Consider the following 14,073-nt stretch of genomic DNA (forward strand, 5'->3'; position numbering starts at 1 on the left):
GACGTTGGAAGTAAATAGCCAAGGCCGAAACCTGGCCCTTGATAGTACCCAATGCCAAGTGCTGCTCAACCCCTTTTTCTATAAAGGCCAAAACCCTAACCAGAGAAAACAAGCGAGGTAGCAGCTGCAGCAATTCACACCAAGAAATGTACGATTTCCACGTACAATGATAGATCTTCCTAGATGTCGATGTCCTGGCCTTCAAAAGAGTAGGTATATCTGAATCAGAAAGACCTCTATCCCTCAACTCCTTGCTTTCATCAGCCAAGCCGTTAAAGCCAGCGACCGTAAAGCAGGATGGAAGATCGGTCCTTAACCACTTACCGCATTCTAACGTACCGGTACGTCGGTACACTTTGCGGGGTTATACCGGGATGATGCCTCTATTTAGAGGCATCATACCGGTACTGTGGTTTGAAGCCGACGGTTGGCTTTTCGTCGGTAACGACCGATGCGGCTCGGGAGCCACTCGATCGTTACCCGGGGGGGCGGGAGGGGACGTCCCCCCCCCTCCCGCCGTCTTCCGTGGCTTTGCTCAGGGCTCCCGTCCCACCGGGAGCCCCGAGCACCCAGCCGGCACGCCTGCCGGCTGGATGGAGTCCCGATGAATGCAGGAAACTGCATCGATCGGGTCTCCGATGACGTAACCCGGAGGCGGCGTCCATGACGTCACTTCTGGGTTACTCTGCTGCAAAAGGCGGCAGATTTAAAAACGGCTGTATGCAAAAATGCCGTTTTCTGCGTTTTGCATACAGGGAAGTGTAGTGGAGGGGTCTAGGGTCTTTTAGACCCTCGATCCCTCCATAAAGTGTACCTGTCACTACATATTGGTGTTACAAGGGATGTTTACATTGCTTGTGACAGCAATAAAAGTGATCAGATTTTTTTTTTTTTTTTTTAAAAACCTGTAATAAAGTTTTTAAAAAAAAGAAAAAATAAATAGGAAAAAAAAAAAAAAATTTAGCCGCCCCCGTCACCGTTAGCTCGCGCACAAAAAAAAAACGTATACGCAAGTCGGGCCGCGAATGAAATCGCAGTTCAAACCCCACATGTGAGGTATCGCCGCGATCGTCAGAGCGTGGGCAATAATTTAATTTAAAAAAGAGCTACACTAACTCTAAACTGGTAACCGTTAAATAAATTTAAAGCGTTGCAGATTGAGATCTCTATTGACCGTAGTTTGTCGTCGTCCCACAGGGGGGCGCAATTTTAAACAGTAACATGTTGGGTATCTAGTTACTCGGCGTGACATCTTTCACAATATACAAAAAAATGGCCTAACTTTACTGTTGAGTATTTTTTAAATGCAGTAAAATGTGATTTTTCAAATTTTTTTCAAAAAAAATGGCGTTTTAAAAAGACAGCTGCGCAAATACCGCGTAACAAAAAATTTTGCAATGACCAACATTTTATTCTCCAGAGTCTTTGCTAAAAAAATATATATAATGTTTGGAGGTTTTAAGTAGTTTTCTAGGAAAAAATACTGGTTTTAACTTGTAAACAAAAAGTGTCCGAAATAGGGCTGGGGCTTAAGTGGTTAAGATAGTAGATCTTCCCGCAAAGGAAGATGCCATGGAGGATCCACGACCATATTTACCAGGTTTGCGTACCAAGACCGCCGAGGCCAGTCTGGTGCCAACAGAACGACTGGAATACCTTTCATTGCCACCCTATGAAGAAACCTTGGCAGGAGAATGAGCGGAGGGAAGGCATAGATCAGGCGATACGGACTCCAAGGAGCCACCAGAGCGTCTGTGGCGTTGGCCAGAGGATCCCGAGACCTGGCCACAAACCTCTGAACTTTCCTGTTGAGGCGAGACGCAAAACAGATCCACGTCCGGGGTCCCCCACCGGACACACAGGAGATAAAGCACCTCCGGATACAGGGACCATTCCCCCTGATCCAACACCTGACGACTTCGGTAATCCGCTTGCCAATTCTCCAGACGGGATCTCGACTGCGGTAAGAGCTGGGATATTGTGTTCCGCCCACACCACAATCTTGGCCATCTCCTTGGCCACCAGGGCACTCCTGGTGCCCCCTTGATGATTGATGTAAGCCACGGCAGTGGCATTGTCCGACTGGACCCGAACCGGAGAGTCGTGTAGCCGACTCATCAAGTGAAGCAGGCACAGCTTGATCGCTGTCAGCTCCAGAATATTGATTGGCAAGAAAGACTCTGACGCCCAAGTCCTCCGAGCACAGAGCTTCCCCAGCACTCCACCCCAGCCTGATAGGCTGGCGTCCGTGTTGACCACTGTCCAAAACAACAGCAGGAAGGACTTGCCATGGCACAGGACAGGTGACTGGATCCACCAAAAGAGAGCCGACTTTGTGAGATGACCGAACCAAATCTTCTGGTCCAATGACTGAGGATCTCTGTTCCATTGTGACAGAATCTTTCTGCAGCGGTCTCGTGTGAGACTGAGCAAACGGGACTGCTTCGAAGGTCGAGACCATCGGACCCAGGGCCCTCATGCAAGCCCACAAGGACGACTGATCGGCCTCCATCAGCAATTGGACCACCCTTTGTAACTTCTGAAGCTTGTCCAAGGGAAGGAAGACCCTCACCAGAGCAGAGTCGAGGATCCACCCCAGATAGGTTACCCGCACAGACGGAGTCAGGGCAGATTTGATGACATTGATCATCCACTCGAAGACCTGAAGGGTCCGAATTGTGATGGAGAGGTTTTCCAGCAGATCCGAATGAGAAACTGCTCGCAACAGGAGATTGTCCAGATACCCCACATTGGAGATACCTCGTCGACACAACAAGGCCAGCACAGGGGCTAGGACCTTGGTAAAAACTCTGGGAGCCGAGGCGAGACCATAGGGTAACACCACGAATTGAAAGTGCTTCTCTGCCACTGCGAAGCGGAGGAATTGCTGATGTCCCTCGAATATGGGGACGTGGAGATACGCATCTTTGAGATTGATGGAAGCCAGAAAATCCCCGATTCAAAGATGCCACCACCGCCCAAATGGACTCCATTCAGAATTTCTGCACCCGCACAAAGTGGTTCAGAGCCTTGAGGTCAAGGACTTGCCCTCCTTACTGGGCACGGTGAACAGGATTAAATAATTAAATAGAAACCCTGAGAGTGTTCTTGTTGGGGAACTGGCACCCCCGCAGATCCTTCAAACGCTTCGGAGACAGATGGAAATTTGACTTAAAAAAACTGTCCCCTGGCCTGGACCAGAATTCGATCTTGTACCCGGAACACACCAGTTTGCGAACCCATTCATCCTGAATGAAGGAAGTCCAGGGTTGCCGAAAGAAGCGCAGATGTCCCCCGACCCGCAAGACGGGTGAGGGCGCCCCTTCATGCTGAAGAGGACTTGTCTGCAGCACCAGACTGACCAGCCTTGGACTTGCCCCAGGGTTTCTTAGCACCTTCAGAAGTTCTGAATGGCTTACCTTTTTCTTGCGCCCCGGAGGCACGAAAAAAATGTTTATGAGCAGAAAAGGAGGGACCCTGCTTAGTACGGGGTGTCTTACCCTTGGAGGATTGAGGAACAAGAGTACAAATACCGCCAGTCAGGCCCTTGATAAACTCATCCAATGAGTCGCCAAACAACCTGTCTCCCAGAAAGGGGAGATCAGCTAAGGCTTTTTTAGAAGCTTGGTCAGCCAACCAGCTCTTCAACCAGACCATGCGTCTTAAAATAACGCACATGGCCGAGACCCTGGCCACATCCATAGACGCATCACACAGGAACACCAGAGCCTGGATCACCTGGTCCAAAAGTTCCAGCTGTTCCAGAGGAACAGAACAGTCAGGGTCCAAACCTCCCGCAAACCCCTAATGCATTCCGTCACCGTCTATAAGACTAGCACATACACAAAAACCAGTTTCAAAATGGAACCCGCCAGCATGGGAAGATGGCGGGAAAGGGAGTCTGTCGATGAACAATAGAGAAAAGGTTGCGAAACACTGTCCTAGAGAGTATAGGCTCAGGCCACCCTTGCAGCAGGACTGTTTTATGAATCATATCCACTTCCTGCCCGACGTAGGTATATATACAGTATGAAATAAAAATAAAAAAGCTGCGCTAAGAAATTGAGTGATAAATAAATATCAAACTATCGTTAAACATGAAAATTAAATGTGCAAAACACATGAAAAATCAAGTAATAAATGAAACGTATAGTTGAAAACTCAATAAGTGATAATTGATAAATTAAAGTGTGACAATAGGGGGCGTTTTTTGCATTGACGTCAATAGGGGGCGTTTATGCATTGACGTCAATAGGGGGCGTTTTGGCATTGTCGTCAATAGGGGGGCGTTTTGGCATTGAAGTCAATAGGGGGCTTTTTTGCATTGAAGTCAATAGGACACAGCATGCCATTATAGGCACCTTTTTTTTTTCTATTGGCAAAACGCAGATAATCCTATTATTGGCAGCCAATATATAGGTGCATCCCTAGTTCCATGCAATTTTCTAGAAAAAAAAAATGCTGGTTTTTACATGTGTGAGAAATTACAGAATTAAACTGGTTAAGACATGTTGCATCATGTAGCAGAAAAACACAACTAAGCCCAAAGTTAGATGAGGACCTTCATACTCAAAACCCCGCATAACGGATGCTGAAGATGGCTGGAGGTGACCAAATCACAGTAGACATACAGCAGAATTAGAATGATGGTTTTTGAAGCACAAGGAGATTTAAAAGGAGGGGTAGCAGTAGGTAGTGGCCTTACCGAGGTTGAATGGAGGGAGAAAATACATGGCATGACACCTAGTAGATAACATCAGTACCCAGTCCCCTCTGCCTTTAACCGTTACGGTTGATGGCCGAGGCAGGAATTTTAAAATGACACAACAATACAAACTGTGAGGTAGCTTCCAGTGCTTAGGCCTGGCTGTCCTTAATATTCTAGTCCTCAGTGACTGGGTCACATTGGAATCTAAGCAAGGGATATGGGCAGTTCCCTACAGCCAATAGTACAAAGATGTCTGGAAAGCACCACAATGTGTGGAGCCAAGTGACCTAAGGTCACATTTCAGAATAGTCCCACAATCTCACAGTCCAGCGTGGTCTGAACAGAGCTACCAAAAATGTTGAGGATACAATGATCCCGACAGCTGCTGTGTCGAGAGTAGTTCAAGCTGTATTTTCAAAGTCTTGAGTGCAGTCACCAAATTAAAAAATATGCAAGGTGTACAAAGTATAGTCATTAAATAAAAAAATTAAATGCTATTGAGTTTTTTTTTTTTTTTTTTTTTTATAAATGAGGTTCCCAACTGCCTAGGTCTGTTTCTCAACCTTTTTTCAGTCAAGGCACCCCATTAAATTTCCACAAAATCTTGAGGCACCCCATTCTAATATGAAAAATAGTTTTTCATAATGTAGCAACATAAACATGTGTAGGACACCCAACATTAGCGGTAATTTATTCTTCCAAACCAAATACACCTTTGCACACTGGTACCGACTAGTATTCCAATGTTTCTCTTATATATCGGTTTCTCTCCCTCACTCAGCTAATGTGATCCTGGTGCTGAAGGAAAGTGTCAGGAGAGGGGCAAACAAGGATGCTGCGCAGGTGCCGGACATCCTTTTTAACCAATGACATCATTGGTTGTTAAGACACTGGCAGAGAGAAGGTTGTAATGGTGTACAAAGAAAACCCGTGGCTTTGTGTAACAGAGAAGGCTTGATCCACCTGCTGACTTGTATACAGTTTTTGTGCGATTTCTAGGCATTTTGCCAAGGTATCCCTGAAGACACCCTGGTTAAAAAATGCTGCCCTAGGTGACTAGCAAAAGTCTGAGGCAGGATGGTTGAAGGTGGAGTTATATGGGAGATGGCTTAACAACATAACGTGTTTGTTAGTCAGTGCGCATCTATTGTAGAGACATATTAACCCCCCCCCCCCCCCCCACTTTGATTTCGAGGCATAGCTGTAAATGTGTTCTCTGGTGCATAGAGGTCCTAAATAGAAGAGCTCTCTTCTATATACCAACACCAACATATAGAATACTAAATACACAATAAGGCTCAGTGAAATGACATACTTTTGATTCAAAGGTGTCCTCCGCAGACTCAGCGTAACCATCTGCAATAAGTATATCTCTGATGCTGACTTCCTCGAGATCTTCAAAGTTGCGGTAGACATCAACATGCAGAATACTATGTACAATGGAAAACACTTTCACCACAAGAGCAGCACCATTAACTAAGGAGTTAAACTTCAAGAAGGCTTCACGACTCCACTGCTCTCCACAGATCATTGACTTTGCAGATGGGCGCATCTTACAGATCTTGAACTCCAAGGCCTGAATTGTGGAACAGTGTGATTATAAAGCTCCAATGACAAACAAAAACAACATTTTTGTAAGATCTTACCGTAAAATCTGTTTCTCTGAAGTCCATTGACAGACGCAGCCTCCATTTTCATAAGCCATTGGGTTATGCTACCCCCTGCAGGAGTAGTTCAAGGCAGGAAAAATTTAATCTCCACGCCCACGGGGCTGTCCCCACAGGCATAACCCTCACACCCTCTGCTCCAGCAAACCAGTTTAGTTTTAAGCAGGCTTCACCCCCGACCAGTGAGGAATGGACAAATAGCATGAATGTGGTTATTTTGAAAGAAAAATACATAAAACAAGGTGCACTAAAGAAATTTGATAAGATTTGGAGACCCTGGTGGGAGGACAGAGGGCTTTACAATGTAAAACCCACTAGCACAGAAGCACAGTTAACAAGTCAACAGCGACAATCACACCAATTATGGTTATAAGGGAATGAAAGTAGGCTGAATGAGAGGTTGGATCATGTATGTAAAGAGGTGTAAGGGAATGTGCGAAGGAGATTAGAGTAGTCGGAAAAATTGCTCACCAGATAATAAAGGATCTTAAGTTTACTGGCACACTTATCACAGCTGGTGGGTAGGGGGCTATTACTCTTTTAAAAATACATATAGGGTGAGGGGGCGGGGTGGGGTGAGTGGAGGATGGGATGTTGTTTTAAGCTTTGTGTTTCATTTTCTCATGTTTTCTGTATAAATGTTGGAAAATTTTTCAATAAAGAGATACATTTAAAAAAAAAAAAAAGCAGCGAAGAGAGAAAAACATCCCCATATCAAAGGGGCGGGTGCTGCGTCTGTCAATGGACTTCAGAGAAACAGATTTTACGGTAAGATCTTACAAAAATCTTGTTTTCTCCATCGTCCATTGACAGATGCAGCCTCCATCTTCATTAGCTATTAGGACGTTCCAAAGAAGTGTAGGTATGAGGGGTGGGAAGAACGCAACCAGATAGTAATGTCAACTCCAAAGGCTAAACTTGACCAACTGGGTAACATGAAGCTCAACCAAAACAGGAGCTCACCCAAAAAAAACCCTAAAAGAAACAAAACATTCTCTTACGAAACAGCAGCCTGCAAAACCTTGCGGCCATAAGAGGCATCCGAAGATGCCAACAAATCCACCTTGTAGAATTTTTGTAAAAGTGTGCACAGACGACCAAGTCGCTGCCTTACAAACTTGTACAACAGAGGCCTGATGGTGAAAAGCCCAAGAGGCACTCTAGTAGAATGCGCCTTTACAGGGAAAGGAGGAACTGATCCATCTTGATATGGTCGCAGCAGACGCAGCCAAACCTTTTTGAGGTCCGTCCATAAGGACAAAGAGTCCTTTATCGCTCGAAACATCCAAATCCAAAGAATGCAAGGCAAATTCCTTGGGGTGCCTTGGGATCGAACTTGTACCCGGAACAAATCAGTTTGCGAACCCATTTGTCTTGAACGAAGGAAGTCCAGGGTTCCTAAAAGAAGAGCAGACGTCCCCCCACCCCAGAAACGGTGAGGGCACCCCTTCATGCTGAAGAGGAATTGCCTGCGGAATCAGGCTGACTGGCCTTGGGCTTGCCCCTGTGCTTCTTAGTCCCTCCAGAAGCTGTGTTTTACCTTTGGAGGATTGAGGAAGAAGAGTACTCTTTCTGCCAGTCAGACCCTTGATCAACTCATCCAGCTAGTCGCCAAACGCCCTCCCAGAAATGGTAGATCTGTCAGGGCTTTCTTGGAAGCCTGGTCAGCTGACCAGCTCTACAGCCAAACCATGCGACAGAGGGCAATCCCCCACAGCCAAAACTAAGGCCACCAGGGAGCCGCATCCAAGGATGCAACACCAGGGCCTGAACCATCTGGTCCAAAAGTTCCATCAGCTCCAGGGGGAACTATGTCAGGGTCCAAGTTCCCTTCCAGAACCTTAATCCATTCCATAACTGTCTCATACCAAAACAGACACAAAAACCTGTTTTAGAATAGAACCCTCCAACACGTGAAGATGGCGGGAAAGAGATGCCACCCTTCTATCCACCGGATCCGTAAAAACCGGGGAATCCTCCACAGGCACATTAGTAGATTTGTTCAACATGGAGACCGGGTGGTCCACCTTAGGCGGAACCATCCAATGGTTGGAAACCATCTCAGGAAAAGGATACCAGCGTTTAGAGGGCTTAGGCACTACTAGCACGTGCTTGATGCGCCGCCATTGAACATTAATAATATAATGAAAAGTCTCGGGACAAGGGAAAACCTTGCCCGACTTTTGGGTCTTGCGGGAGCAAAAAAGACACCCGCATCCCTGCCTCATTTGCCAATTTTAAATTTTCCCTTACTGAAGCAATCAGAGCTTCCACCAAAGAACGTCCCCGCGCTGCAGCTGAAGACAGGTCCTCATCACCATCCGGTTGCGAGGACAGCGACCCCCTCAGGTAGGGGGGCATCCGTGGCAACCCCACCAAAGATGGAGAAGGCAGCGGCCGTTTTCGGCTAGTATCCTTTTTCATTACAAAATCAACTTTTGTCACCAGGCTTTCCAGAGCTGCTGAAATCGCGCCCAGCGACTGCGATCCGGACAGTTCGGGTGTCACACTGAGCGGGTCTGAGGGTGAATTTACAGCCTGGGACTTCATAATCAATGTAACAGAAAAACGGAGTACTGTCACTGTAAGAAGCGATCTGCGGAGTCCCCCTTAATTATAAACTGACAGCAGAGTGTGCAGGGATATGCCCAAAAAGACCCATGTACTGTATCACCTCTAGAAAAAAAACCTCCTGAATTGGACTGTGTAGCAGGAAGAGGAATCAACGAAAGTGACCTTGGCCTGGATGTGAAAGGTCATGCTGCCTGTGTAGCTCAATAGGACTAAAGAAAAATGGATGCCAATGCAATTAAATAGGAAGCCGAGGAAAAATGGCTGCCCCATACAAGTCAATGAGAAAAAAATTATACATTGCCCACACTTAAGATGGCGGCACCCACGCTGTGCCATGCGGCCAGGGACCCCCAAAATAACGGCTTTAAGGATCTACAAGCAGACCTAGCAAGAAGTAAGGTACAATTGCCATCCTCCTCAGGACGCTAGGAGCCCCAGTTATATAGCCCCCTGTGGGGATGGGAGAGGGGGACAGGGCATAGGGCCAGGTACCTGACAGGCTAGGTGGATCTTTTAGGAATTCCAGGTCCTAATATACCCAGGAAAGGGCCCACATCCCCCGAAGGGACAAGGTAGGTCACATTTACTCACCATACCATGGACCGGGTGGGGCTCCGCTCCGGGCAGACCACCTCCCACCCGAAGTGGGGGTGCTGCCAGCTGAGGGGTACGCTCGACTCAGGAAGTTCCAGGTCGTGGCATCCCGGCGAAACATCCACTCGCAGGCTCGTCCCCATCCGGAAAGGGGCACCGTCGTGGCGAGGCCTAGTGCGGGACTATAACCTGCTCACACTCGTAGGCCAGGCTGGGGAGACCTTAAGGATCTAGATTATCCAGTGCAAAACCCCAGCCAGCATTGCTTGCAGATCAGCAGGAGGATCCCCGTGAACATTAGCTAGCAAAGTAAGTAAAGAGAAATAAAACCAAAATATTCCGAAAAGAATAAAAAACTGAGATCGAAGTCCCAGCAGGAAACCTAGGTCCTACTCCTTCTCTAGGCAGAAACAAACTGGTTTGCTGGAGCAGAGGGTGTGTGGGGATTAAAATTGTTCCTGCCTAGAACTACTCCTGCAGTAGTTAGCATAACCCAATGGCTAATGAAGATGGAGGCTGCGTCTGTCAAAAGAAGATAATTGGTGAAAATATATATTTCTCCAAGTCAAAATAAATGTAGACCCTAACGGAAAGACTTACTCTGCTAAAGAAATATCAAATAAGTTGTCCACATTTCCTTCATTGTTTCTTGCTGCTGACCTCCTACAGCTGCATAGAATTTCTGGAGATGGGAGTGGGGAGGGTTATTTCTTGATGGTGACAACAGTGGACTGTGTCTGCATAATGTATCCTAAAATGGCCATTGGAAATCTCCATTAGAGGCCTGTGTGACAACATCATAACCCAATAAAAATTGCCTGAAAAAAGACCCACAGTAGAACAATTACCTCTTAGCTCTGGCGCCTCCCAGCCCAGCCGTTTAGGATGCAAGGAGGGGTTTATATTCAGGAGCTTTCCGTTAGCCATCGGTAACTGTCGGGAGCGTGCAAGGCGCACGCTCTCGGCACAGCAGTATTTACATAAATTGAAGCAAATTTGGGCCCACTCGGTGCCAAGGCCCATGCATGCGCCGAGAGGCCACATATATGCGCCAGGGGGTAACATGTTTAGTTAGAATGAAAGTTGAAGTTATTAAAAAACCCTGCAAGGTGCTGAGAATATAATAAATAGGGAATTTGTCTTCTTGGTCGAAGATATTGCTTTGATGTAAACTGACAGCTCTGACTAGGTCCAGACAGTGAAAAGCAATTTGCATTGGGTGCTGTGGAGCAGGGCATAAGGATGGCAGGACTATGGATTCAATAGGGAAAGACTGATAAAACCATAGGAAGAGAGGAAGATGGTCATGGGTGTAGCCAGAGGTTTTGAAAAATGGTTGACTAGGCTAAAAACCTGTCTTTTTAGAGTACTTTAAGTGTTACTAAACCCACAACAGTAAAATCAGTCTGTATATGCAGTAAAACATGCTTCTTATACTCACTGTGGAACCTAAGTGGTTAATCCTCTGCATTGTGTAAAAAGGCTGTTTGATCCTGTGTCCTCTGATCTTCTCCTTCCACTGTCCCCAAATATATTTCCTGACAAGGGGACAGGCTGCACATGCTCATTTTGGTGTGTATTGCTAGTGATTTTGTTTTTTTTTTTTTTCTTGGGAGGGTGCAAGTAATCAGTACTGTCCAGGTGGAGGGTCAGGTGTCCTACATCCTAATAGGACAGTCAGTGCAGAAAGAAAACTCCTCCTACAAGCTTTAACCAGACACTCCTAGAAGTCATAAGACTGCTATATACTGCTGATGAGAAAAAGTTTTTTAGCAGTTTACTAAAATGATTGCATTTCCATGTACTGTGGGAGACCAGATATAGTGAATGCAGGGTCCTGGGTTTAGTAACACTTTAAGGCTAGGTTATTGTCAAGTCATGGATGCAGGAAGGCTGGAATGCAAGGTACAGAGTAATCTGTGGGCTTTAAAGAGGTTGTAAACCCGTGCATTTTTTTTTTTACCCTGCAAGAGAAAGCCATAATGAGCTAGTATGCATCGCATACTAGCTCACTATGCAATACTTACCTTAGAACGAGCCCCCGCAGTGCCGCTCACTCACCTCTATGACGGGCGACATGTCCAGTCGCCCGTCTTCCAGGATCGCGGCATCCGGCCATCTGATTGGCCGGAGCCGCGGTGACGTCACTTCCACGCACGAGAGCAGACAGTCACGGCACGGGACTCTGAAGGAACGGCACTCCCAGAAACGGTACATGTTTAGGAGATATTTACAGTACCAATAGGTAAGCCTTATCATAGACTTACCTATAGGTACAAGTTGTAGAGGAGGGTTTACTTCCTCTTTAAGTGCCTGTGTTCACATCACATAAAGAAGGATTTCTAGATACCGCAATATATATTTTTCTGGAAGTGGCTTTTTTTGCTTGTAGAAAGGTAGGAATGACAGAAAATAAGAAAAAACTTTTTTTTTTGTTCAACATATTCTGTGAGTAAATTTTGAAAATAAGCAATTTTTCTCCTTTACTGATGTGCGCTGATGAGGCAACACTTATGGGCACTGATGAAGTGGCACTTATGGGTACTTATGAGGTGGAACTGATGAGGTACTAATAAGCCGCACTGATAGGTGGCACTGACGGGCAGCACAGATTAGCAAGCACTGACTGGCAGCACTATGAGCACTGCTGGACATTGGTTGGGGTGACTTATGGGCACTGTTCTTTTTACTTTACAGTAATCAGGGCATTGATGATTAGTGCCCTGATTACCTGTCCTAGGCTCCCCTTTAAAGGAGGAGCCGCTGATCGGCTCTCCTCGCCACACACTCTGACAATGTGAGGTGAGGAGAGCCGATAAACTGCACTTCCTCATTTACATGTGACCGGCTGTGATTGGACACAGCCGATCACATGGGTAAAGAACCATGTCATTGGCTCTTTACCAAGATTGGGGTCGCGTTGTGTCCTAGCAACACAGGGCGGCCACGATGGCCACACTGCGTGCCCGTGGACATATGCGAGAGAGGCCGTTCTGGGGTGCCCTCATATGACGTCACCCCAGAACAAGAGCCGCACCGCTCCGCCATCATTTGACGGTGGGCGGGCAGCAAGTGGTTAAGTTGCAGATTATCAATAGATTGAGCATATCACAATTTTTTTGCAGTATCTGCATTAGGGCTACACTTTTGTACACAGTCAACCAAAACAAAATTTTAAATTTAAATAGACATCTTCAGCTCTAAATTACCTACATTGGCCAAAATTAAAAAAAAATACCTCCATCATTTCCCTGATTAGGCCTCCTTGGTGCTTTACAGATAATTCCTTCCAATCTACAAAACCATCCCATGATTGGCACTACTCTTCAGATATGTGCCCACATTTTTGTGACCTCAGACCTCGCCTGGAAAATCCCCCTATATCTCATTCTTGGCAACCCATGGTTTACTCTAAAGGAAAGGAGATGGATCCTTTCAATTATGTTTATCCCCACAAGGTTTTCAAGCCTCACACTTTACCCTCTGGATATTGGCCATCTGTAAGTAATTCTGGTCCTATCAAGGATGCACTATGTTCTGTAATTCTTATTAGCCTCTCCTGAATAGGACTGCAGACCCTGTTATCTTCACAGATGGGAAAAGGGTCTAAAACAGACTCACACTGGAACAATGTCAATAACATACAACAATTTTCCCTGAAATCATCAATTTGTGTTAGATTTCAAGAGACAAGTTTAAGATCTTAACTAGGTTATATAAACCCCTTTTGTTTTGCACTCATTCTCTCTTTCACCCCCTTACAATATTTCTGATGTGCTGGAGATGTCAAAAAGAGCGAGGGACAATCCTACATATGCTCTGGTCCTAATCACCTTATGGCATAAAGTGAGAATACCACAGAAATTTACAGACTTTAAACTTCCAAATGTCCAACTCCTACATCATAATTCCTGCATTATATTGCAAGTCCATCTTATGCCATCTTGTTAATGTGGCTAAAGCTTTTATTTCACTACAGTAGGAAGACCCAATCAGTTCCAATGTGGATAATAAAAGTAGAGTAGGAGGATGGAGTATCTTGTATTATCCTCACAGTACTATCAAGAAACCTACACTAAAACCTGGTTTCAATGGAATGACATCTATTTTTAAGACGAATCAAACTTCTGTCCAAAATGATCTGATCTCGGTTTGATCCTACCCCTGTGTGTCCAAAGGAAACTATGTTGCCCTACTCTATATCCAAGTACTTTTGTTTCCAACTCCCCCCCCCCCCCTTCTTTCCTCTACTTTCATTACTCCATTGTCTGCCACCAGTCCCCACTCCCTCCCTCCTACTCCACCCTTATCTCCCATTGCTCTTCTTCCCACTTGTTCTCTTGGCCACCTACTTTGGTCAATAAGTCCCCCTTATAACACCCTCCCGCTTTATTACCACTCCCCTCCTCCACATTACCGTTTAAAAAAAAAAAAAAATAGTCTTGGTCTGTTGTGTACAGAATATTACAGCAAGATCAAACATAAAAAACTGGCGCAACAGGACTCAAAATGAACCTCAATAGCCTCCTA

At 45.8% G+C, this 14,073-nt stretch overlaps 1 protein-coding gene across 1 annotated transcript in view; it reads right to left on the reverse strand.

Annotated features, from left to right (window-relative positions):
* TDRD9 (tudor domain containing 9) overlaps positions 1 to 14,073 on the reverse strand; it is a 789,496-nt gene that overhangs the window by 148,205 nt on the left and 627,218 nt on the right. Inside the window, exon 26 of the mRNA XM_082275596.1 lies at positions 6,024 to 6,284. Coding sequence (XP_082131722.1) covers positions 6,024 to 6,284 — 261 coding nt within the window. The remainder of the gene's footprint in view (positions 1 to 6,023; positions 6,285 to 14,073) is intronic.

Source organism: Pelophylax lessonae, assembly GCF_965119305.1.
Source record: "Pelophylax lessonae genome assembly, chromosome: 13".
Taxonomy (NCBI): domain Eukaryota; kingdom Metazoa; phylum Chordata; class Amphibia; order Anura; family Ranidae; genus Pelophylax; species Pelophylax lessonae.